This window comes from Panthera uncia, chromosome D1 (genome assembly GCF_023721935.1).
Source record: "Panthera uncia isolate 11264 chromosome D1, Puncia_PCG_1.0, whole genome shotgun sequence".
Classification (NCBI taxonomy): domain Eukaryota; kingdom Metazoa; phylum Chordata; class Mammalia; order Carnivora; family Felidae; genus Panthera; species Panthera uncia.
This window is the reverse complement of record NC_064808.1, coordinates 91,841,836-91,867,303: the sequence shown is the minus strand read 5'-3', so window position 1 is coordinate 91,867,303 and position 25,468 is coordinate 91,841,836. Positions and strand designations below refer to the sequence as shown.

Here is a 25,468-nt window from a genome sequence, read left to right as displayed (position 1 = left end):
TGTGTGTGTGTGTGTGTGTGTGTGTGTGTGTGTGTGTGTGTGTGTGTCTTTCTACCAGGCTGTGATAGAAAGTGCTTCCTAATGTAGATCAGAAGTTTGATAGCCACTGATCTATACGGTTTGGAAGATGTGTAATTGAAAAATCCCAACCTGGAAACTCACCCAAAGGGCCACCCAGGAGGCATCTAGACTTAATGGTATTAAGCACAAACTGTCCCCTCTGACCTCACCTTGCTCAGGCCCATCAGAGTCCCAAATAGGAAAGGGGCTGATCGTGTTGCTTTCCTGTTGGCAAAAAAAAGGCAGCAAATCATCAATTTTGGCAACACTGGACACTGCCAGCTGTTTTTAGCTATGAACTATGGGAAGATCACTGCACCTGCTTCCACCAGGGCGACTTCTAACTAAGGCCGCCAAGAATTATAGACAAGAAAAGTCCCATAATCTCAGAGCCTCCCTCTTTTCAAGGCTACCACTCACATAAAGAGCCTTTAGGATGGGTAAAACGCAGTTCAAGAACGAACAATTTTTCAAAATTCATCCCATTCACCTATACTATGGATGATGAGACTCCCACTATTCTGGTCTTTAGTGGAGGGTAGGATATAGGAAACAAAGAACAGTTGCAAATATAAGGTTCTGTTGATACGCCTGTTGATAATTCCCAAGTGTGTGGATACTTTGAGATGTCTTCTTGAAAGCCATACTGGAAATAATTTAATTTGGGCCGAGCCAGATTCACTGGCCCCCTCGTAACTTTCTCTGTTGATTCTATCTCAAAAAAATAACAGTAAGCATTTTTCATAACGATCTAAACTGAACCACTTTTTTGTCTACTACCGCATAATAGTCGTGTAAATAGGGCTCTGATTTGAGACAATTCATTCTGTGTCTCTGGTGTTAATTTAACTCAAGCTTTTCTATGCAACATAACAATAACAGAGCTAAGCTTATATCCTATTATAGTGTTTGGTCATGAATATATACATTTCTTCATCTTTTTAGCCACTGACTCAGCTAATACTTAAAATCTTACTCTGTGTAAGGCCCTGGGACTGTAAAATGAATGAATGGCAAACAATCTTTTCACGAGAAGTCTGTAATCTACACACAGACATGCTTGTAACCAAATAATTATAAAGTAATGTGCCAAGTGCTGTAACAGGAGTCCATTCAGAAGCTTTGAGGGTCTTAGAGGAGAGGGCAGGTCATCGTGAGGAAGAAGGAGGCTAAAGACTCGTTAGGCAGGTCCGACAAAAGCCCGATAATCTGAGTTGAGTCCTGGAGGGGATAAGAAATGTATCCAGGATGACAGAACAGCATGGAGGTAAAGTATCTTCCTGACCCTGAACCTGGCAGTGGCTGGCGACGACATTAGTTAACACAAGCAAGCGCTGGGACAGAGCAGGTGGCGTATCTGTGTAAGACGCGTCTGGAGCATAGGGGGACGCGAGAGATGATGATTTCCAATGGGGCGTGAGGAGTCTGGGTCCCTGCAGGACAGACTTGCTCGGTTCTGGAGTTTTAAAATGTGCCGCACGCAATAATTGGACTACTAAGGTAAGAACAAGAAAGGACATCTTATTCGTTCTTCGATCCACCTGATAGCCCCTAGTAAAGGGGAGAGCAGACATGGCAACTCCCAAAATCTTGGGGGGAAATCAAGGAATCTTAGGCACTGCACAGGTCTTATCCGTGGATGCCTGCATAGGTGGCGGTCACTGATGCTTGCCCTTTTGCCTGAGGGCCGGTCACATAGGCTTTGGCGTGTGGCCATTCCACTGATAGGACAATTAGTTCGTGAGGTTGGGGGTGGAGACGATGGGGAAGGTCACAGGTTCTACTTCCGTATATAAACCAGTCCCGATCTATGAGCCCAGAGTCAACTAGCAGCCTCGTAACACGTGGCCTTCCATGGATGGATGGATCTGGTCGAAGTCAATAATCCACTCAGTAGACACGACCTACTAACAGTAAGCGGTGACCTCCCAGGAGAGACTCCACAGCCATTCACTGCCAAGCTTTGCTCCCCGGTATCTGTGGAGCCGTGTCGCGCGCTAACCTGCAGACTGGAACCCTGAGGCCCAGCTGGGGAGCACTAGGGAGGGGACGCAGCCCTCAGGATCTACATAAGAAAGGCCAAGGAAGGGTGCACAAGCATAGACGTGTTTAGAGCCTACAGGGGAGGAAGTGGTGAACACAGAAGGTAACCCACACCCCCTCCCTCTGACGAAGAAGGTGAAAGTTGGACTCCAAAACTTAGATGAAAAAGAAAATGTAAAAGAAGAGTACCCCCTCAGCGTGCAGTGGCAACGAGAGAACCCTGGGGAACTTTCCCTTAGAAGGCGTACCATGAAAAGTCAGGTACAGGTGTCTTCCTCTTCTACCCTTTAGCGGGCCCTTGACACAGTGAACAATATTTTTAAGCACCGCAGCTGAAGCCGTGTGGGCCTGTGGCTTCTCACTGGAGCCATTCTTCCTTTCTACAAAGACTTCCTGTCTCAAAACTAAACAAGGGGTCCCACATGGTAACACTGCAAGAGAAATAAGCTGGTCAAGCTAAAGGCAAGGCTTGGAGCAGAGTCACAAAAAACAGCCTATGTCTCCAACGCAGCCCTTTCCATCTGAAACCCAGGCATTTATAGTTGTGGTTGGTCAGTTGGCGAATATTACATTCTCAACAGGAGTAAACTGATCTTAGGAGATACAATTCTTTATAGCATATGCTAAGAAGTCGTACTGTATTTCATTACAATTTTTTAATGTATTTATTTATTTTGAGAGAGAGAGAGTATGTGGAGTGGGGGGCGGGGCAGAGAGAAAGAGAGAGAGAGAGAATCCCAAGCAGGGATGACAGCGTGGAGCCCAACGCGGGGATTGAACCCGCGAACTGTGAGATCATGACCTGAGCTGAAACCAAGAGTCGGACGCTTAACTGACTGAGCTACCCAGGCGCCCCTCATTATAATTTTTTACAGTGTAAGAAGCAAATCACGCAATTTCACTCAAAAGCATGCATCTCGAGAAAAAGATATCTTTAAAATGGAAGCCATTCATTCACAAACAGGCTGCCGATACATATCACTGCTTCCATTTCCCCAAATACAGGCTTCCTGTCTAGACCATCACTTTACTGAAAGGTAAGCACTTGGGCAAAACTTCCAAGTATCAATTTCTGGCCTGAAGGATGAAATCAGGGCATGTTGCTCAACAGTGGTCTTTTATTCTATCATTGATTCAACGTAGTGCCTTCCCTCCTGTCTCTCAGTATTCTTATTAACAACAGGAGACCAAAGACATCTGCCCATCGCCTGCATTATGGTGCCATCATGAAAGCTGGCATTAAACCGTTACTTTTCAAGCTCACACTGTGATAGCTCCTGTAAGGAATGAATTTTAGATAGTCACTGCCCTCTAGAAACTTCAACCTGTGGGAAGCAGGCTAACACAAGAACTAGAAAGTAAAGCAAGAATCATAATGGAATGATTACGGAAGCGATAGAAGGTAGACAGTTTCAGATTCAATCTCTTGGCTCAGAAGTTGCTTAACCTTAGTTCCACTGTCATTTCAAAGCATCTCCACTAATATTATCCCTATTACTCAATTATGGGTTGATTTTATACATGAAAATATTTCCAAATGACCCAACCTAAGCAGAATTCAGGGCTTATGCTTCAACGCTCTGATGGAAACACAGTATCTTTTTATTGAGTCTTCATTGTTCATTATAGTATTGACTGATGATATGGGTATTTTTCCATTAGAACGCAAGCAAACTTTTTTCCCATGGAAGTCAATACAAATGCAATACAACAATTCTGGGTTATTATTGCCAGGGGCCAGATGGAAATTAATGACCTAGAAATGGAACAAACTAAAAAGTCTGCACCAATTAATTCCCAGGGCTCTCCAAAGCACTTTTCCTAATACTTGAAATTTATCACAAGGAAATAAACTCCTTTTTTCCTTTCCCTCTTTTTTTTTTTTTTAAGGTTTCAGATGATGGAGTAAAACTCATTACATTTGCTATTCATAATTTATAACCCCACGGTATTCTTCTGTTTACGGAAGTGTTTTGTACTTTCATTGATAAGAATTGTCTTGTCCTTAAAAACAAAAAAAAATTTTTTTTTTAATTTAAAACTTGAAGAACGGATGGCAGCCAAATCAGCAGTAAATCCAATTTATTATTATAATTTTTTTTTATCAATTTCCTTTTTTGGGAGGATACATTTGCAGCTGTTTACGACCAATTGTTTACCATTCTCTGGGGGCTGTGATTCGGGAAACTAGTCTCTCGTGTTTGCCTAGAGAAAGTGCTGCTGTGGAAAATTAAATTGGAAGAGATCTTAGAACATCATTCCTCTGGCACAGCAGCTCTTTTGCAGGTGGGGCCTCCCCGCTCCTGTGAAGGGCAGCTCCCTAATTCACAAGAGCACCGCTTAGAATTCCAGACACGCTGCTTATACTTCAAGCCAGAAGGAGCTTGCTTCATAAACGGAGGCCAGAGAGGCTGAGTTTTCTGGTCTCATCATTGAGACAGTCTGACCTAGTTACATGACCATGGACTTGGAAGACCACAGACATGGGTCCAGATCCCAGCTCCAGGACCTGTGTGACCATCAGCCTCTACTCCCTCATCTGTAGAGCCAGCGAAGTAACTCGCTCTTCATAGGATTATTTCGAAAGTTAAATTAAATATAGGTTCGACGTGGCCTGGCTGAGTTTCTGGGCTACGAGAGGGCAGGCGCCTGATGGATGTTGTTCAACATTTTCCTTTATTTCCTATCAAAATCGCACCCCTTCAGGAGACATCCTACTGTCGCTACCTACAGTGCTGGCTCCTTTGTACTGACTGACGCTTTGTTTCTATAAGAAGTATGTAATGAGAGGGGCCTGGGTGGCTCAGTTGGTTGAGCCACCGACTCTTGATTTCGGCTCAGATCGTGATCTCACAGTTTGTGAGATCAAGCCCCACATCGGGCTCTGCGCGGACAGCGTGGAGCCTGCTTGGGATTCTCTCTCTCTGCCCCAACCCCGCTTGCTCTCTCTCTCAAAATAAATAAATAAACTTAAAAAAATTTCAAAATGTTTATTGGAAAAAAAAAAAGAAGTACGTAATGAATGATTGAATGAACGAAGGAGGTTGTGCTGAGGAGGAGGTTGCGTTGACCCTGCCTCAGCTTGGGAGTGCCTTGCCCCATTGCCAGCCTGACTGTCTCCTCTTCTCTTCCTCTGCAGAAGCCTTTCTGACCAACCACACAGAAACAGTCACCGTGGAGGAAGGCCAGACGCTCACTCTCAAATGTGTCGTTTCTCAGGGGAAGACCACGTCCCTGCAGTGGCTGGCCCCATCAGGGTTCACCATTTTTTTAAATGAGCATCCTGGTAAGTGCAAAAAACAAAAAACAAGCAAACAACAACAACAAAAAAAAAACAATCGCCACCAGATCGCAACCTGAGGGATTTTCCAGACAGACAAGCTGGTGTGGGATAGAAACCAGCATGAGTCACCCCAGCGATGGGCTTGGCCCACCTACGATTACGCGGGGATCACACCCAGCAGCCTATCATTTTACACACAGCTGCTTTTTTTTGACAGGAAGTCTGAAATGGAAACCCCCCCAGAATGATTGGTAAAGGGGGCTCAAATCACAAAGCACGTTTCCATGCCCCCACCTTACCCCCACCTCGCTTTTTCACTCTCAGCAGCGCCATGACAGGCAGGCAGGAGACTGACTAGAGGCCCTTTATCCTCTGGCAGCTAACACCGTCGCGCCCCCCCCCCCACCCCCCCACCCCCCCACCCCCGGTCTGGAGCCAGCTGCTTCGTTTTCCATCTGAGCAGCTCAAAGTCACATCACACAACTCCCTTCCCAACATCTCCTCTTCTGCTGGCCTCAGCACAAAAGCAAGGTCGCCGACCAACTGACAGGACATGCCGCTTTGGAAAGGAGGACAGTCATTCCTCCTTTTCACAATGAGCCCTGGATGCCTGAGACGGAAGGGGATTCTTCCCCGCAACCCCCTCCCCCGCCCAGTTTTATTGAGATATAGTGGACATGTCACCCTGTATTGATGCGTACAATGATCTAGTATCATGTATATATTTCAGAGCAATTGCCCCAGTAAATCTAACAACCATCACCGCACAGTCACAATGTTGTTGTTTTTTTCTTAAGGAAAGGGATTTTTTTATGTTATTTATAATAATAATAAAATAATATTATATATAATATTATATAATATATATGTAATATAATATAATATAATAATAAAGGGATTATTTTTTCATTTTGAGAGAGAGAGAGAGAGAGAGAAAGCCAGCAAGCAGGGGAGGGGCAGAGAGAGAGAGAGAGGGAGAGAGAGAATCCCAAGCAGGCTCCACACTGTCAGTGCAGAGCCCCACTCAGGGCTCGAACTCACCGACTGTGAGATCATGACTTGAGCTGAAATCAAGAGTCAGATGCTTCACAAACCGAGCCACCCAGGTGCCCCAAGGAAAGGTGTTCTTAAAAGTCTATTTAGTTCATCTCTTTGGGCAGAATTTTACTAAACCCTCCCCTAGATAATGAGACCACTGCATGTCTCCATTTAATATTCTCAGCTGCCAAATACTTGGAAAAGTCTCCAAAACAGCAAGTTGCATTCTGCCTTGTAAAAGCAGAGCCCCTAAAAAACTTAATATGCTATGAAACATTTTTAAAAATTTTTTTTAAATATGAAATTTATTGTCAAATTGGTTTCCATACAACACCCAGAAAAATATGGAATGCTTCACGAATTTGCAGGTCATCCTTGCACAGGGGCCATGCCATTCTTCTCTGCAGCTATGAAACATTTTTTAAATATTGCTGTGTTCGGGGCACCTGCGTGGCTCAGTTGGTTAAGCATCGGACTTTGGCTCAGATCATGACCTCACAGTACGGGAGTTTGAGCCCCGTGTCGGGCTCTGTGCTGACAGCTCAGAGCCTGGAGCCTGGTTCGGATTCTGTGTCTCCCTCTCTCTCTGCCCCTTCCCCACTCATGCGGTCTCTCTCCCTCTCTCTCTCTCTCTCAAAAATAAACATTAAAAAAATCTTTAAATATTGCTATGTTCAATGTAAAATAACCACATATTTCAAACTAAATCAACTATCAATACTAGATTCCAATAAAGTAGATATTGGTTGTTAAAAGTTTTGAGAGAAAAACTTTGGGTAGAGATAATTGCCATTAAATCACGCTTTCTCTTGTTTTGGCTTGGTTTTTGGCAAACCAGGATAAGATGGGCACTCCCAAGTTTCTAGCAGAGTACCTTGATTGAACTCGGTGATGCTCAACTGAGGGTCATTCTTGCCTTCCAGGGGACATAGGGCAACATCTAGAAAGAATTCTGGTTGTTATAATTGGGAACAGGCAGGGGCACTGGCATCTAGTGAGTAGAAAGGCCCGGGTTGTTGCTAAACATCTTATAATGTACAGGAGGGCCCCCACAACAAAGAATTATGGACTCAAAAGTCAATAGTGCTGAGGCTGAGAATTCAGGGATTCTAGCCCAGGTAATATCAGTGTCCCAGGACATACAACCATTATATCAGATGAGAGACAACCTTCCTTGGGCAGCCATTCAAAGCACAACTATTTTAGGTTTGTGTTACAAATCTAGAAAGAAAGCGGGGGGGGGGGCGGTAGAGAAGGAGGAGAAGGAAGGGAAGGAAGACAAAACCACTCATTTCAGGAGCCTCTGATTTGCCAAGGGACCTATGGTCTGAGATAGACATCCCAGGTCAATATAGAATCAAACCAAACAGAACAAAAATAAAAACAAAAACCACTTGCTAAAATCTTTAGGAAACTTCAAATAATAACAAACTTCTAAAAAATTAAAAACAAAAGGGGCGCCTGGCTGGCTCAGTTGATGGAGCATGCAACTCTCGATCCCGGGTTATGAGCTCGAGCCCCACGTTGTGTGTAGAGATTACTCAAAAATAAAGCCCTTAAAAAACATAAAAAGAAAAAGCAGCCAACTGGCGTAATGACTAGCCGTGCACTGATCTTCCATTCTTCACATCCTTTGTGACAAGACAGCCTCAAATCAATCAGATTTCGAGGAGGTAATTACAATGAGGCATTTTTCATAATGTAAAAAAAAAAGGGGGGGAGGGGGGATGTAATCCTCCTGCAGCCTGAACCCTTCACCAGCACGGGGTTAATGTCAGTTAATTTCATACACGTGCAAATAAAGCGACCGGTTTATCTCACAGATCCCAGTCGCAAACTATTTTGTTTCCTAAACGAACGTGGAGCTGTTGAGAGGCATCCAGCTGGTAACACCAGAAATTTGGAAGGCAGCTCAATCAAAGATGTGACATTTGCTCCGTCCACGTGTGAAATTCAAAAGCCATTCCTGTGAAGAATCAATGGGCAGAGAGTCTGTATTCATCTGCTAGTTTGCTTCCTAACAGTTCCTTTGCCTTCTCGTCCAGCTTTAAAAAATCCCAAATACCAGCTTCTGCATCACTCCGCCCATCAGCTCTCCATCGGCGTGCTTAATGTCAGCCAGCAAGATGAAGGCGTGTACAAGTGTTTACGATACGGCAGCTCCGTGAGAACAAAGGAAGTAAAAGTGATCGTGACAGGTAGGTGGTTGACAGCCAGCACACCCAGCAGGGGAGCGACGGGCCTCTGAACAGGACACATCATTCTTACGCTTAACATCTGAGTTTAGAAACAGCGCCTGTAGCAAGGCATTTCCTAGGGGACCTCTGCCATCCTTTGTCGAACGGAAGCAGAAAGGAACATGTTGACCGGCGAGCTCTAGATTAAAATGTGACTTTGTGAAACGTGTCTCTGGCATCAGCGAAGTTTCCTCTCTGGGGAAATTAAAAGGAAGGAGAATTAATATTTGATGAGCCACGACTGTGTGCCAGGCACTGTACTAAGCTCCTGGGAATCGACGAGGGATTAGACACAATCCGTGCCCACCAGGAGTTGGCACGCTAGTTTAGACAGGCAAAGCAGTGTGTAAAAAAAAAAAAAAAAAAAAAGTAGAACCTTACGACTGCATAGCCTAAGATGGAATGAATGCAGAGGTGACTGCACTGGGCAACGGCTCGCATCCTCTGCCCAAACCAGTCCCTCTCTGCCAGTGAGAGGTGGGTTGGGAGACGAGGATAGGAAGTAACAGCGTCCAGATCGCCCGGGGCCTGCCCAGTTCTGTGGACGGTCAGCTGAGGTCAGCGTGAGTCTTACTGTCTTTACTTTTCCGATTTTTGTGATGGAACAGATCAATTCGAAACACTGCTTTCTGTCGATCTCTAAGTGGCATAATTCCACATATCCCACGAGTGGATTTCTTAGACTTCGGTTGAATTAATACAGCGTGGTGCCTGCGGGGTAACGAAGTATCTGGGAAGGAATAGCTCCCTTTGGGTTTTTTTTTGTTTGTTTTTTTTTTAAATTTTTTTTTTCAACGTTTTTTATTTATTTTTGGGACAGAGAGAGACAGAGCATGAACGGGGGAGGGGCAGAGAGAGAGGGAGACGCAGAATCGGAAACAGGCTCCAGGCTCCGAGCCCTCAGCCCAGAGCCCGACGCGGGGCTCGAACTCACGGACCGCGAGATCGTGACCTGGCCGAAGCCGGACGCTTAACCGACTGCGCCACCCAGGCGCCCCATCCCTTTGGGTTTTAAGAACCAATGTGACTCACCCACCTTACTGGCCAGCCCTCGTGGCACTCTGGCTCACGCTGCTTGTGTGCTCTTCTGGGGTCTTAGAACTCTCCACGCGTACCTCTCTCGCTGCACTTAATACATGATCTTTCAGCTGACAGTTTAGGGGCTGAGTCTATCACCGGACTATGAGCTCCTCAAATAGCTAATTTTTTCATACGTGTACTGCCGGCACCCAATGCTGCATGCTCGGGGCTGACTTTACCATGTTTCGATGGCAGACAAATCAGCAAATAAATGTGAAAGAGTAGGGTTCTGGACCAAAGTGTGAAGTAGAACGGGAAAGAGGAAGAAGTTAGCCTAACTAAAAATCACCCTTGCCCCTTGAACCACACAGGCTTGAACTGTGCCACTCCACTTACACGTGGATTTTTGTCAATAAATACAGTCCAGTCCTATAAATGGATTTTCTCTTCCTTATGATTTTCTTCACAGTTTCTTTTCTCTAGCTTATTTTACCGTAAGAATACACTATAAAATACATAGAACATACAAAAACGTGCTAACCGGTTGTTCCTGTTATCAGTAAGGCTTCCCGTCAACAGCAGGCTCTTGGTTAAGTTTGGGGGGAGTCAAAAGTTATACAGAGATTTTTGACTGCGCAGTGGTGGAGGGAGGTGTCAGTGCCCCCAGTGCCCGCACTGTTCAAGGGTGAATTCCATTTCCAAGACAGGAGTAGGAAGAAAAAGGACAAATGGGTCCTTTATAAAAGAAATGTACCTTTTGATGGGAGGAGGGGACGGAACTAACTTACCTTGGCGTGAATCATACACTCGTGAAAGTTTAGAACGGAAACAGCCATAAACCAACATAAACCAACTCCTTTCATGTCACGGACAAGGAAACTGAAAGAAGTTGAGGGACATGCACTAGTTCTTACAACAGCCGGTGACAGATGAAACTGGAATTCGGGTCTGTACTCCTCACCTAGCGTTCTACTAGTCAAATACAGTCATTTGTCAAATGCAAAAATTGCTGTTGAAACACTGGGGATTTTCAGGGACTGATCACACCCTGGGTAACAAACAGTGTGACTACAGCCAAGGTAGCGTTACAAGTACATAAAAGCCCCTTAACAGTATTCTGGAAAAGGTCGAGCAAAAAAAAAAAAAAAATCCCATGATTGAGACCATACGCTACAATCGTCCCTACAGATGATCAGACTCCGTGCTTTACTGGGATACGTAGACCAGCTAATTAAGCATAGAAAAAAAACAATTTTCTTCCAGCAACTCCTTCCGCACCAATCCTGGAAGCTTCAGTTACCAGAATGCAAAATGGAAAAGAACACGTTACACTTAAATGCTCCACCGTGAGAAGTAAGCCCCCTCCGCAGATAACTTGGATTTTAGGGAACGACATAGAGCTCTACGGTAAGTAGGGGAGATGGTCCTTTCCTCCTTTGTTTTCCTTCCTACTTACATTTCCAAGGAAGTTTTAAATCCTCTGGCACCCTCTGGTGGCACCAAGTGCCAGAAAACAACATTCATTAATCCATCAGTTCTTTTCCAAATTATCTTTATAACCAATCGATACTCTGCCTTCATCTTGAAAACCTATCACAAATAATACGACTGCCTGTTTGTGCTTAAAACAAAGCAGGAACCTAAAATAGAGTCTTTATTATGGCTTCTTAAAATTCAACAAAATTTCATAAAACAGGAAAATAGCTATCACCTCAGCATGACTTGTTTAGCAGACACAAAATTGAAAATACATTTACCACAATGCTTGTATATTGGAACACTTCTAAAGTGCAGTACCCTCAGTGACAGATAAAAATATCATATGGTACCAAAGAATCTAAACTTTGATTAGATTGAAGCAGCGTTCAATTGACTAAGCAGGATAACGGACTGTCACAATTGGGACCTGTTTACGGTTTGTGTACGTTGTGACACAGGTTACATTCAATTTTACTTAATCATAGAGAGATCCATTCCAATGCCAATTCCACATCATTCCAAGACCTCTCCATTAATTTGCCTTATTCGTCCAAACCGAGTAAAGTCGTGGGTCTTTGTGTTTGACAACATCGGGCTGCCCTTGTTGTAACCACGATAAGCTTTGGATTTCTTCCCCCCAGTAGTGACGGGTTTACAGAAACCTATTCATTATTATTCACCTGCTCCCCTCTGTGACTAGGGCCACGTAGGTACAAGGGAGTTGGCTGAAGTCAGAATGAGGTTAGAAGTCTAACAGCTTTGCCAAGAGGTCAAGGCCATTGGTCTCTGAGGGAACCAAACCACCCAATGGTATTAAGTAGCCACAACTTCAAACACCTCTTTAACTCGCTCCATAGGTGAAACCCACCATGAATTTGAAACCGATGGGAAGAAATGTAACAGCAGCAGCATCCTCAGAGTCCACACGTACAGCAAAAACTCAACAGTGGACTGCATTATCCGACACAAAGGTCTACAGGGAAGAAAACTGGTGGCACCATTCCGATTTGAAGATATGGGTAAGAGGGAGGAACGATTGTTTTTAATCATTTTCAATTTACCTTCATAGTACACTATTGAACAAAATTAAACGGAATGGGAAAAGTCCTTCACAGTGAGATCGCAGTCAACAAAGCTCTCCTTAACAGCAGATTCCTTTAATGATGGAAATTTCTCCAGCTGGGTGTCAGAATGCGACCGTCCCAACGTTGGGAACCCCAGTTGTGCAGAAAGCCTAGCAGAGCGCCATATGCAAATAGCATCATGCCTGCTTTTTGATAATGACAGCTGACATAACTTGGCCTCGAATCGTTTGATTGCACTCACGATTTTGAAGAGGTCATCTGAAGCATACCCAAAAGGAGATAATAACCGTTGAAATAGATCTAAACTTGTCCATACCATTTTACGTTAATATAAAACACTCACACAGTCAAACTAAGTCATGATTACTCTTTAGATTTCTTTTGTTATGACCGTTCTGCGGATTTTAGTTTAACCAGGTTAACATTCCCAGCAGAACAAATAACAAACGAAACGTCACATCGTAACTGTGAAGAGGAGTCGCCTCCATTTTTCCAGAATGATTCCTTCATCAAATGCAAAAAAAAAAACAAAAAAAAAAAACAGGGATTTCAAAACTCTAGAAAATGTTTGAGTCAAGAAGTATCTAGTAAGAGGTAGCATGAATCACAAGACTCTGACCTTCGTTATTGTATAAAGTACCTCACAGTATCAGAAGAATTTCTGAAGTACAAGGAGGCACTCACACTAGGGAAGGAGGAAGCTGTTGGATGAGGACACATTTGCTGAAAAAGCTCTTTGGGAAATTACTGTTGATGAAAGGCGCTGGTGAAGGAGAACACCATGGTGGGAAAACTGCCATGCTGCCCCGTGGGGGCTGTCACTGCTGTGGCTAACAGGTCCCCCCGCTCACTACCACAGGCTTTCCACCAGTCACTTTCTCGTCAAACCAAAAGTAGCAAGTCTTGAGGAAGCTGCATTTAGAAGACTTAAGCCCCCGCAGACACGGCTGGGTACTAGCAAACATTCCTACCTCCTGATGACTCCTCCCCCTCCAGCCTCTGCTGTCAGTGGAGCACAGCGCGTGCGTGGGGGGGGGGGGGTGTTGGGGGCTGCTTCTGAAAGTCATTCAGAGTCTTAAATAAGAGAACCAACCATGTTGAAAAAAAATCTATGTTGACTTCTTCAGCTATTGTTCGGGCCACCTACAAAAATTTACTCTTGAGGGGAAATCACAGTTTCTTTCTCTTCCATTATGGCCATAGTTCTCTACGACTCAAAATCCTAGCCATCAAATGCTTCTAACAGTAATGGGATACGACTTGATTTTATTTTATTTATGACCTAACGGTCGACTGTTTAGCCCCCACTGCCAGATCTTCATTAAGTATTCAAAGAGTAATTCCAGTATCAGCTGTTGGTGGCTTCCATGTGTTTATGACTTTCCCCTGTGGCAAGCTACTCAATGGACGTACAGATACTACACCCGTTTTGTCCATCCCATGAGTTTTACAAGGTGGATTAGTGAGAATGCTTTAAAACACACTTACAAGGGGACGTCTGGGTGGCTCAGTCCGTTAAGCCTCTGACTTCAGCTCAGGTCACGATCTTGCAATCTGTGTGTTCGAGTCCTGCATCAGGCTCTGTGCTGACAGCTCAGAGCCTGGAGTCTGCTTTGGAGTCTCCCTCTCTCTCTTTGCCCCTTTCCTGCTTGTGCGCGCGCGCTCTCTCTCTCTCTCTCTCTCTCTCTCAAAAATAAATAAACATTAAAAAAAAACATTTTTTAATAAAATAAGATAAAATAATTTTACAAGTAAGGATTCTGACCCCCTTCATCCCCATACTGCATGGTAGGACTTGAGAAAATGAACATCAGGCAAGCACCATATCTGGAGGGGGGCAGGTACTGGAATGAGTAACGTCTTCCTTTGAAAAACTCACAACGCAATGCTTGGAGAAGGAAAACAGGACAGGAATAGATTAGGCCACCTTCACAATGGTTTACTTCATCTTTTCAGTATTCCCAATGAGGAATCTTAATTTCCTGTTACTTATCTGGAGGTGAGATAAAAACAAAAAACCTGAGCGACAGTTCTCACACTCACCGATTGCAGGAACCCTCGACACTCCTACAAACACTTGAGGACCCCAAAGAATTTTTACTTATGTGAATCGCACCTGTCCATACTTACGCATTAGAAATTAAAACTAAAAAAAGTTGACTTATTTAAAAAATGAATCCACTACATATACACAGAAATGACACACTTGTATAAAAAAAAAAAAAAAACCTGTATTTTGCAACGCCAAAATGTTAGCGAGGAAAATGGCATTGTTTTTCATCTTAAAAATCTCTTTGGTATCTGGTTTCATAGAATTAGGTTCTCATAATTTCAGCGTTAATTCTCTTGCGATATGTTGTTTTGCTTGAAATATATACAAAAATACAGCCTCCCACAAATACGTAGTTGGGAAAGGGAAGATGATATTAATAACTTTTCAGATAATTGTGGATATTCTTCTTTGATACTATACTAAAACTCAACAAGAGGTGACTTCTTAAAGGTTAATTGCTATGTGGACTCTGGAACCCTATCAATGAACTTTTCATGCTCCTGTTACATTAAAATTCTTTGAACAGATTTGCACTTTGGATAAATCTTTTAGCCAGGCATGATTTGTAGCATCATGCCTTGGTCATTTGGAAAATATCAATATACTGATTTATACAGAACTTTCAAATGTTGACACATTTCGGCATCAAAATCCCATTCATTGATATCGTCACCGATTTCATCGAAGTCTTAGTATTTAGAAGCTGTCAAGCTCACAGGGGTGGATACAGGTTTTTCAAAACGGAAATGTGGCCGGTGCAACTGAGTAAATTTTTAATATTAACTTCTATTAATTTAAACTTAAATAGTGTAGCCCGTGTATGCTGTATTGAACAGCACAAGTCTATAACATTCTAACCAAGCAGGGACAGAAATCATAAAGCACCAGTACCCATTTAATCAAAATAACATTTGGTCTAACGGAATCTACTCACTAGCTTGTTGACTGGGAGAACAAATCAAAGTAAATACAAACTCATGGGTGTGTGTATATCTCCTGTTCTGTACAAAAATATATAATTATCTGAATCCACACAGTATCATATACATTATTCCAGAAGATCTTGATCATTCTTGATAATTTTTCTATGCGTCCCCAATATTTCCCATATTCTCGTCTTATAATTTGCCTCCAGTATTTCCATCCTACTAGCTTCCAAGCTTTTTCTCTCCTTTCATTGCTAGCAGCTGTCTTTTCAATTTTCCCTGACATCTTTGTGGTCACAGAGTTCATCTTAGCCTGACAGTCTAAATTACTATTTCTCTATTGTTTCCTTAGTGGCGGTTCTTCCTTTTCTCAGAGCTCTCGCATGCAACTCTGGCATTTGTATCGTTTCCAAAAGTTTTACATGTTTAAGAAAAGAAACGTTCAAAGCCATTAAATAAAAAGCTGAGACGCACTCACAGATTCCAAAAAGACATTACCTACCCGTCACATATCCCTATTTATAAAATTTCAGGCACCTTTCCTATACACCCTCTGGTTGCAGGACTGCTCAGGGGTCAAATCCGCGCTACAATGAATGTCTGGAGACATCCCTAAACATTGTTTTATGTTATACTGTTAGCATCATGTTTTATAAACAGCAAAGCGTTGGGCTGAACGTGTTGTATGAATGAACTCATTAATTCTCACGTACACACAAAAAAACCTCCCAAGGGCAAAGCTTAGCATTTCCATTTTCCAGGTAAGAAAAAATTGAGCGTTCAAGAGATTAGGCATCTTGCTCAAACTCACTCAGCACAAGCCAAGTCAACAGCATTGGAATTCGACCCAATCCGTGACTGACTCCAAGGCCACCTAACTAATAAATAAGGAGGGAGATATGTGAATGCATAGACAGACAAACAGAGGGGCAGGCAGGTAGATGGAAAGAGAGAGAAAGACAGCGAATACCCTCTGCCTATTATTGCCAAATGTACCACTCCAAGTCCGGCACACTGCACTTCTAAGCCAGGCAGCTTAGCAGATGGGCAGCCAGCAGGATACAGATTCAAAAACCAGAGCAAGAGCTGCAGAATACGTAGTGCTGAGGTTTCTGCAAAAAACCTCCACGAGCAGGTAGCAGCCAAATACATTCTCCAAACTGCTGTACTGAGCACAATGTGGGTAAAACTGCTCTCCGTGGTTGCAGAATTCTGTTTTTCCCCTTTCCTAGTTACTGATCGAGAGACAGCTTCAGATGCCCTGGAGAAAAACTCTCCATCGTCTGCAGACCCTCAGCAGCCCACTAGCACTGGTAAGTGTCAACCCATTAAAACTTAAGACCAAAAAAAAAAAAAAAAATCATGCCTCCTCGGGAAGGTCACTTTTCCAATTCTCAATTTTCAGATTTTTAAAAATTTTTAATAAGACTATGCAGGACCCCCTCTGTTGGTTCCAGCTTTGTGGTAGAATGTTGCCTTAGTTGGGGGAGGGGGGCTTCAGGGTCACTAATGCCTTGTAAATTCAGTGCTATGTTGCTTAATACACACACACACACACACACACACACACACACACACACACACAAATAGTGACCTTTGAATTTCCTCTATGGTAAAGGGCAAGGTTGGATTCATTTATGGAGAGACTCGTTTCATTGTTTTCTCATCCAGAACAGACTAAACACAAAATAAAGACTTGATTTCAGCAAAGGGCAAAGAAACAGGATCTGGAGATTTGCTGCTCTTTATCACGGAAGAACAAAATCACCTTTGAAAACACCTCAGTTACTTGGTTGTCAAGAACTCGGATAGTGTTTGATGACAGGATTGAACCCTAAACGCAGAATTTAAAAAGCCTGAATGAATTATAACCAACTTTTTAGACAGTCAACCCATTGGGGGGTTAACTCTGGGGAATAATCACGTGTTTATCTTTGCATTTTACCTAGCGTGGTATCTGGCACTAGGAGGTACTCAGAAAACACAGTGCGAATATATACGTGTATGAATACATTCATTTGTTACGATGTTTTGAGCAAAACAGCCTCAGCCAGAAAGGGCAGAAATTCCTACGTGTCCTCTTCCTATTTCAAATAGTATGTCTCTAATAATCTCATTTGATGGGATAAGTGTTTTCGTATCATTAGCATGTATGTTCATGGTTGAGTATCAGATTGTATTTTTCTACAACTTTTATCTGGAATAATATTTAAAAAGTCAATGTTTGGGGTTTCTAAACACCGATAGAAGCAATATGTACCGTACGGTTTTTTGAAGGGCGATGGAAATTGAAAATAACCTGAAGTGGAGCGGTCACATCACTTGCTTTAATAATCCAATTTTTTTAAACGTGTTTAGAATCGACTTGTCTTTAAATTGGCTTACAGAGCTACTATACAACCCAATTTTCTGCTCTGCTTTTTCATATAGAACCGAAGATTTAATATGGTTTCTAAATTTCCTTTCAGCTTTCAATTCCTATGATTGTATTACAGTTAATAATAGCCATTTTCAGTAGAATGGGTGGTCTCATTCCCCGTGGGATCCACACAGTGGCGCTGTGCAATGGGCTAAAAAAGCAAGAGACTAGGTTGGGAGGGGGAGGCGGGGAGGTGGGAATAGGCAGGACGAGCAACAAGATCAGAAGAAGAGATCTCTTCGTTCTATGACTTCTCTCACCTAGCAAAACCATCACAGAACACCCTGCTTCTAAGGGGGAGAGGCCAGTATGGGTTTGAATGACAAGGGAGCCTATTTTTCAACATAAAAATCATTGCTTTCCAGGCTGCTAGCTTATCCTTCCATAAAGCTCGGGATGTCACCCTTCAGTGTTCTGTTGTTATCTTGCACCTTTCTAAAGACCTTCTCGCTCACAGGCCTGGTTCAGGTGGGAAGGATAAAAGAACGGTTTAAATTTTGCATTCTGAATTTCGGGATAGGCTCTGTCACTTCTTTGCTGCGTGACTTCAGACAACTTACTTAGCTTCTGTAAGCCTCTGTTCAGAGCTGCCGTGAGAAACATACCAAATGCTCTGTTTCAGGCTTAGCACACAGTGTTCGGTAAACATGTATCTTTAAAAAATAAGGCAAAATGAGCCTGGCCATTTGCAACTATTTTGGGGAAAAGTCAGTAGTTCAGAAATAGTCTTGTGTTTTGTTTGTTTGTTTTGTTTGTTTTTAAGTCGGACTACTTAATTTGGTTCCCAAAGATGCTTTGCTGTTTGGGGATTAGTATGTGTATGTACACGCTATTCACAGAGAGTCAGATGTATATATCATGTCTTAACTTCTTTCAACTTAGTTGCAGTAGTGGAAGATTCTAATACAACAGAGATTGACAAGGAAGAGAAAAACCAAACCGCTCAAGATCCTGACTTAACCACTGGTAAGTGTCCCCTACAGCATTTAGAATAAACACTTGACATTTTAACCTCTGAACCAATAAATCCAATGGCCTTTTTCTGTCCCTATTTTCCTTGACCTTTTTATTGGTTAATCCCTCCCTTGTTCCTTGGCTTAGGGTCTCCCTGGCTTCCCTGACATACTCTGCCTGGTCCTGTCACTCTTTGCTAATCAGTCCTTCTCTGTGTCCATGAGCTAACCTCCCTCCCTCCTCTGGCTTCTTATATGTGGATATACTTCTGACTTTACTTCTCCTATTCTTGATTCCTCCCTTAATTCTTAAAGGGTTTACCCCTCCCCAGGATTGTTCGTATTGCCACTATGCAGATGATTTCCATACCTATGCTTCCAGAACATTCTCTGGAGAACGAATCCCTATTGCATTCCACCTCCTACGTATCCCATGGCTGGATTCTCTGCCATCTCTTCAAACTCAACATCACTAAAAGCCGAACAGCATGTTTTCCCATAAAATCAGCTTGTCCAAACCATCACACAAGCCCCACACCTTGGTGTCATCCTTCACTCCTGCGTGTGTACACACACACAGACACATAAAAAATCAGTCTGTCTCCAAGGACTTTTGAGTCTTCCCTTCCAGATTTTTGTCTACTATCACTGCCACCTCCCTGGTCCAGACTCTCATCGTCTCCTGCACAAAGTCTCGTGACTCGCTGGAGTTGTGATCATTTTTAAGACTCTATTATCGAAACACCCCTCTCTGGACGCTTCACGCCTGTGTTCACAAGACCTCTGCGGCTCCCACAGTCTACGGGGCAGAACAGGACCCTCAAACCTCCCATAAAGCGCACTCTGACTTCTGTTTTATTAATTTATCTGTTTCTACAGAGAGAGAACTATGCCCTAAAGCACAGAGATTGTGTCTAATGAGCTCCAAGCAGCTCCACACGTAGCTGGTGCTCCTTAACTGCTTGTTGTTAGAGGGGGCAGGACATTTGGGCAAAATCAGAGCCGGCCGAATCCGAGTGTGAGGTTTAGAAAGATCTTCAAGACCTCACCTCCTTGATCTCCGAATGCCTTCATGGAGGACCACCTTTAACCAAGCCAACATTCATGAATGTTCACTGCATTTGCGTAGCTTTTCATACTCCTTAACAACCTCTCTTGCTGCTTAACCACATGTTGCTAAAACACTCATTTCTTACAGCTCACTTAAATCCCCCGACTCTAATCTAAGTCAATATTCTTGCCTGCATTCTCTAGAAATGAAAAATCACAGCTTCACTGCCTACGGCACATGAGAGCGTTTTTCCAAACACCTCCCAGAATGGCCTTGTTTGTCTGTCCGCCTGTTGGCTTGTTTTTGGAGAATAAATAATATGAATCTCTTTCCCTTCAGGTTAAAGTCCTCCGTCTTTCTGTCTGAGTGGCCTATCCGCCTATCTGACATTTGGGAAGCAGCCTGCAAATGCCTCAGGGACGGAAGCAAACCAACCTTGAGCTGAATTCCTCTCATTTGCCTTACAGAAACAAATCTTCAGTACGTGGGGGTGATAAGGAGGAAAAATGGCATTCTGCTGCTCACCCTGGTCTCCTTTCTCATCTTCATACTCTTCATCATCGTCCAGCTCTTCATAATGAAGCTTCGGAAAGCACACGTGATATGGAAAAAAGGTGAGCGGCGGGGGAGCTGGTGGGGGGCCGCAAGATGCAGAAACGGTTGGCTAGCCAAAAGGAAATTCTGCCAACTTAAAGCTTTTCTGTTAGATACTTCAGCCATCTGTTTGGGAAGTGTTGTCACGCAAATACGCCATGGTCTGTTTCGTAGTAAACACAGGATGTGCAATCTCCAGGGGCTCTAATCAAAGAGCGTATAACCAAGAGAAAGCAGAGTAGCTCCAGGAATTGACATTAAATTATAAAAGCTGCCGTTCGCAAAAGGACGCCAAGCGGAAAACGCATTCATTCATGCACTCAAAAAGGTATTCACGGAGTACCTATCATGTGCCGGGCGCGGTTCCAGGCACTGGGGATACCTCTGTCAACAAGATCCCTGCTCTCAAGGAGTTCATATTCTAGGGACGGTCAATCAAAGGTTGAATGTATACTGTCTTGGTTGTGCTCTTACTTTGTTTTTGTTTGAAAAAAAAAATTTTTTAATGCTTATTTTTCAGAGAAAGAGAGAGTGTGTGAGGGAACATGCACGCAAGAGGGACGGGGGCAGAGAGAGAGGGAGGCACGGAATCCAATCCAAAGCAGGCTCCGGCCCCGAGCTGTCAGCACAGAGCTCGATGTGGGGCTCGAACCCCACGAACCGCGAGATCATGACCTGGGCCAAAGTCAGATGCTTAACGGACTGAGCCACCCAGGTGTCCCAGTTGTGTTCTTACTTTGAAATAATGCAGTCAGCCTCCCTCAACCATAATATGTTAGTAATTTTTGCTAAACATTCTGGTTTAAAAGTTATCAACGGGGGAAAAAATATACATATATATAACATTATAATAGTATTATATATGCTATTATAATAGTATTATATATACTATAATAGTACATACAATATTATAAAAGTATCACATATCATAGTATAATAGTAATATATAATAGTATTACATAAAGATTATTATATATATTATGTATATATGCAATATATATATTATTCAGCCAGCATGGAAGGTATCTATTGAAATGCATAGATTCAACACATATCAGGGCTGGAAGGACTTCAGAAGTTATCCAGAATATCTACTCAATTCCTTCTATAAATGTGTACCAGGGTGATATCCCCTCTTTAATTCTGAGTGATTATTTAGACCTGTGTTGCCCAACAGAGTAGACACAACATGGCTATTGAGCACTTAAAATGTTGCCAGTTGCTTTCGAGATGTGCTGCAAGGATAAAATATACACCCCACTTTGAAGACCCAACACGGGGGCGCCTGGGTGGGTGGCTCAGTCGGTTAAGCGTCCAACTTTGGCTCAGGTCACGATCTGGCGGTTCGTGAGTTTGAGCCCCGTGTCGGGCTCTGTGCTGACAGCTCGGAGCCTGGAGCCTGCTTCAGATTCTGTGTCTCCCTTTCTCTCTACCCCTTGCCTTCTCTCTCTCTCTCTCTCTCTCTCTCTCAAAAATAAATAAACATTAAAAGAAAGTTAAAAAAAAAAAACTCAACACACACAAATACATGTCTAATAATAACATATTAGATCTACTAGGTAAATCAAATATAAATTGTTAATAATTATTCATTTTACCTACTTCTTTTTGCTTTTGCAACATGGCCATTAGAAAATTTATAAAATTACACATGTGACTTGCATTACGGCGTTGCTGGCCCAGGATCATTTAGCGACATATGGCTCCAACACCCCCAGTAGCAGAGAACTCATTATGTCCCAAGGCAAAATACACTACCTCTTTGAATGGCTCTCACCCTCTTAAAAGTACAACTTCCGGTTTGATGTCACTCTCTCTATATATTCAGCTGGACCAACGTTCATCATAATTAGACCTAGAGACAAAGTCTGGCTTTTCGGCTGTACCTGCACAACAGGCAAATGTCATCGTATAGTTGCAAAGTCCCCCCGTTAATGCTTCACCCCCATGGTTCGTTAAGGCCTCCTGGAATCGTTCCATCTCAAAGAACAATACTTGATTCTAATCTGTGGTCATTTGATTTCCACAACTCTTACACTGCCCAGCACAGTGCCTGCAGGAATCATAGCAAAGAACAAAAACAATTCTCTAAATGAATGAGGGCATGACGTATGGGAGGGGCAGGGGTAAGTCCACTATTGTGTAGACAGAAGGATCATCTTATTCAAAATACATTTCTACACATAGGTGATGTGTGACACCAGAAACTAATAACACAGTTTTCTTTTCTTGCAGAGAACGAAATTTCAGAACACACGCTGGAAAGTTACAAATCGAGGTCAAATAATGAAGAAACATCATCCCAAGAGAAAAAGGACCAAAGTGAGTCACCTACATGACCTAAAACTTGAAAAATGAGCTTAATTTGTTGTCTTGAAGGAGGAGGGTGAAACGCCAAGTCTGATTTTTAGCACTAGAAAGTCAATCACCTAAATCGTCTTGCATCTTCCAAAATGTAAAGTAGAGACCATTAAGTTCCTTTGGGAAGCCATCTCTGTGTCCTGACTGTCACAGCCAGACACACCCATAGACTGTACGTCCGTCTTGTGCTGAGGGGTATCTCACAGACACCTTGACAGTCCAGCACCTCCCGCACCAACTGGTCATTTTTGATGTGTTGATTTAGCCACCACAGTACTCCTTTGGGTGGTGAACAGCTGGGTTGATCTCAGCGTGTCCTCGGATTCGAACACAGGGCCTGATGGCGAACGGAGTGTTTGACAAATGTGTGTTGAATAAACGAACACAAGGCTTAACTGATTCAAGCAGAAATGTTTGGGGGCTTTTGGAGCACTCCATTGCAATTTCCCAAGCAAAATACGTTTCCAAAAAGTGAAAGGAAGGGTCTAAAAGGAGATTGTGTGTGTGTGTGTGTGTGTGTGTGTGTGTGTGTGTGTGTGTTTGACAAAAATCCAGTAGACAGCAACCAGCGCTACGGTAAAGACTCTTATACCTTCCAACCGTTTTGTTTCCTCCATGCAAATTAACTTCCCCCCCTGCCAAGAGTTGCAAGACATGCAGAAGAGCTTTGCTGCTAGTTTCTAATGGTTTTATTGAGGTTTTTGTAGGAAGCCGGTCTTTCACAACACCTCTGCCCTTTTTTTTGCTTTGACCCAGTAGGGTGTGAAGTGGGAAGAATCACTTACTGGCTGGGAGAGGGGAACAAGAGGGCAGACTGTGAGAACTGGGGGTGTGAGGGGAAGTGCGTGTAAGGTGCAGAAAGCCTCTTGTATCGCATGTGTTTCTATAATGTCAATGTGTAATCGACCCGCAAGTAGGAGAATAACGTCAGTACGAGGCGTAAGTTGGATTGTTTCCTATGCCAATTTTCCCAAGTGAGGGGCACTAGAACAGTGGGTGTTGAATTGTAACTTTTAGCAGGAGAAAAAATGCCCTGAGCTCAGCTGCTGAACAAGCAGAAAGCCTTTTGCATCTCAACTTTAAGAAAATGAGTACTTTCACTCAGGGCTCCCTCCCCAGAAAGGTCCAATCCCAGGGGCTTGCCACAGAGGTGGGAGGTGGTACTTCCCCCTGGGCTCCAACCTCTACGTCCATCCTCCTTCCCTTGGCTCCCTCAGACCTGACATTTCAACTTCACTGTTTTCACTCACTTAAAAAGCATCCTCTGGAGCGGTCTCCAGCCTCTGTGTATAGTTAACGGGCTTTGAGTGGTCCTGTTTCCCGTAAGCCCTGTGACTTTCAGTTTAAAATTTGCCAAATGCAACGTGGGTTCTTATTTGTTGGGTCTCACAGCAGAAACGTCTACAAGTTTTATTTCAGGTTGGTTAGCGTGTTGCTTACGTAAGACCTTTTAAAAATCAGACTGTGGCAATGCATTCAGACCATTTATAGGATATGCATCCATCGATTTCTGATTTGATGTTTAAGACATTAACATATGGACCTAACAAGACCACGTGCAGCCAACGTGTCCCAAACGAACGGGTGCACTGTTGTTCAAAAGGAATTTTCATCTTCGACCTGTTTTTCTTTCAGCTTTCCACTCGAAGAGCTACATGAACTACATCACACGGTTGTACTCTGAAGCAAAAACAAGGCGGAAAGACGATCCACGGAGTTCGAAATTCAAAGGAGAGCCCGCTCACATACCAGAGACCATTGTGTAACGTCCTTTGCGACAGCAAATACTGACTTCGGTGCAGCTGCAGGCCTCACAGTGGAGCAGCCCAGGGGAAGGAGCAAAATTACGGTCACAAGAAAAAATATACTTTGAGTGCAATGCAACATGGTAGACTGCCGTGGCACCCTGCCCTGGATTCAGGGCTGTGAAATGAGGACCAGACCATGGACACAAAGCTTCATAGTTAAAAAAAAAAAAAAAAAAAAAAGAGAAGAGAAGAGGAAAAGAAAAGAAAAAAGAAGAGGAAAAAACCTATCATGCCTGACACTACTTCAGAGAAGGAGGAGACTCTTAAGTCTTGGAGATCAGGGCTGATTGGGCCAGCTAGCATCTTACCATGAAGGGAAAAGGAGTTTTTAGATGCTGGGCTTGAGCAGAACTCCTTTAAAAAAAAAAAATTTTTTTTTTTTTTTTATAAATCTTTCCTTCCAATCGCCAGATACAAACTTTGGGATGGAAAGGACCTAAAGAAGGTCTCTAATGCTAGGAGCTTACTTTCCAGAAGGGCTTTAAGAAGATGTAGCTTTAGTTCAAGGCGGGCCCAAAGATTTGATTTTTCGAAGGTTTTCTTGCTAAATCACAAGAGCGGATCTGGCCAAGTTTTCACCAGGACGTTTCATTACAAAACCATGTACCAAAACAACAACAACAACAACAACAACGAGTTTAACTTACTATGACCTAATTAATGCTTTAAAAAATTATTTAATAAAAAGCTGAATGTTTTTCTAGTGGTTGTGGTCCAAGTTGTATTTCCTCCTTTTATCTTACCATGGGAAAGGGCCATGTCTTCCCCACCCCCCCATCAGTTTATTTAAGATATAGCAAACGCTGAATAAGCATTCACTTATGTCATTTCTCATTATTTGGACCTGAATAGACTAATTCTAAAATAATATCTCCCCACCCTATCACACACACTCATATTATGAGTTTATAATTTGTTACAGAACCAGATACAGCTGTGAATTTTTTTTTCTTGATAAAAAAAGAAAAATTAAGTAATCTGTTTACCCAACGTGGGGCTCAAATTCATGACCTCGAGATTAAGAGGTGCATGCCCTCTGACTGAACCAGACAGGAGCC

General features: G+C 43.1%; 1 protein-coding gene and 1 non-coding gene across 3 annotated transcripts in view; one reads left to right on the top strand and one right to left on the bottom strand.

The window, feature by feature from the left end:
* The window catches only part of CRTAM (cytotoxic and regulatory T cell molecule), a 26,986-nt gene extending 2,261 nt beyond the window's left edge, over positions 1-24,725 (top strand). Inside the window, exons 2-10 of one of the 2 annotated variants that reach the window (XM_049620781.1) lie at positions 5,243-5,389; positions 8,470-8,622; positions 10,945-11,088; positions 12,018-12,179; positions 16,457-16,537; positions 18,526-18,609; positions 20,115-20,261; positions 22,477-22,563; positions 24,238-24,725. In XM_049620781.1, the coding sequence (XP_049476738.1) occupies positions 5,243-5,389; positions 8,470-8,622; positions 10,945-11,088; positions 12,018-12,179; positions 16,457-16,537; positions 18,526-18,609; positions 20,115-20,261; positions 22,477-22,563; positions 24,238-24,368 (1,136 nt within the window). In that variant the 3' untranslated portion in view covers positions 24,369-24,725. Of the gene's footprint in view, positions 1-4,239; positions 5,390-8,469; positions 8,623-10,944; positions 11,089-12,017; positions 12,180-16,456; positions 16,538-18,525; positions 18,610-20,114; positions 20,262-22,476; positions 22,564-24,237 lie in introns of those variants that run through there. The other variant, XM_049620772.1, reaches the window with a different exon arrangement.
* Positions 6,763-6,871, bottom strand: LOC125917405 (U6 spliceosomal RNA). The gene has a single exon (XR_007456183.1). It is a non-coding gene; the product is annotated as a U6 spliceosomal RNA (small nuclear RNA).
* Positions 24,726-25,468: the final 743 nt, after the last annotated feature.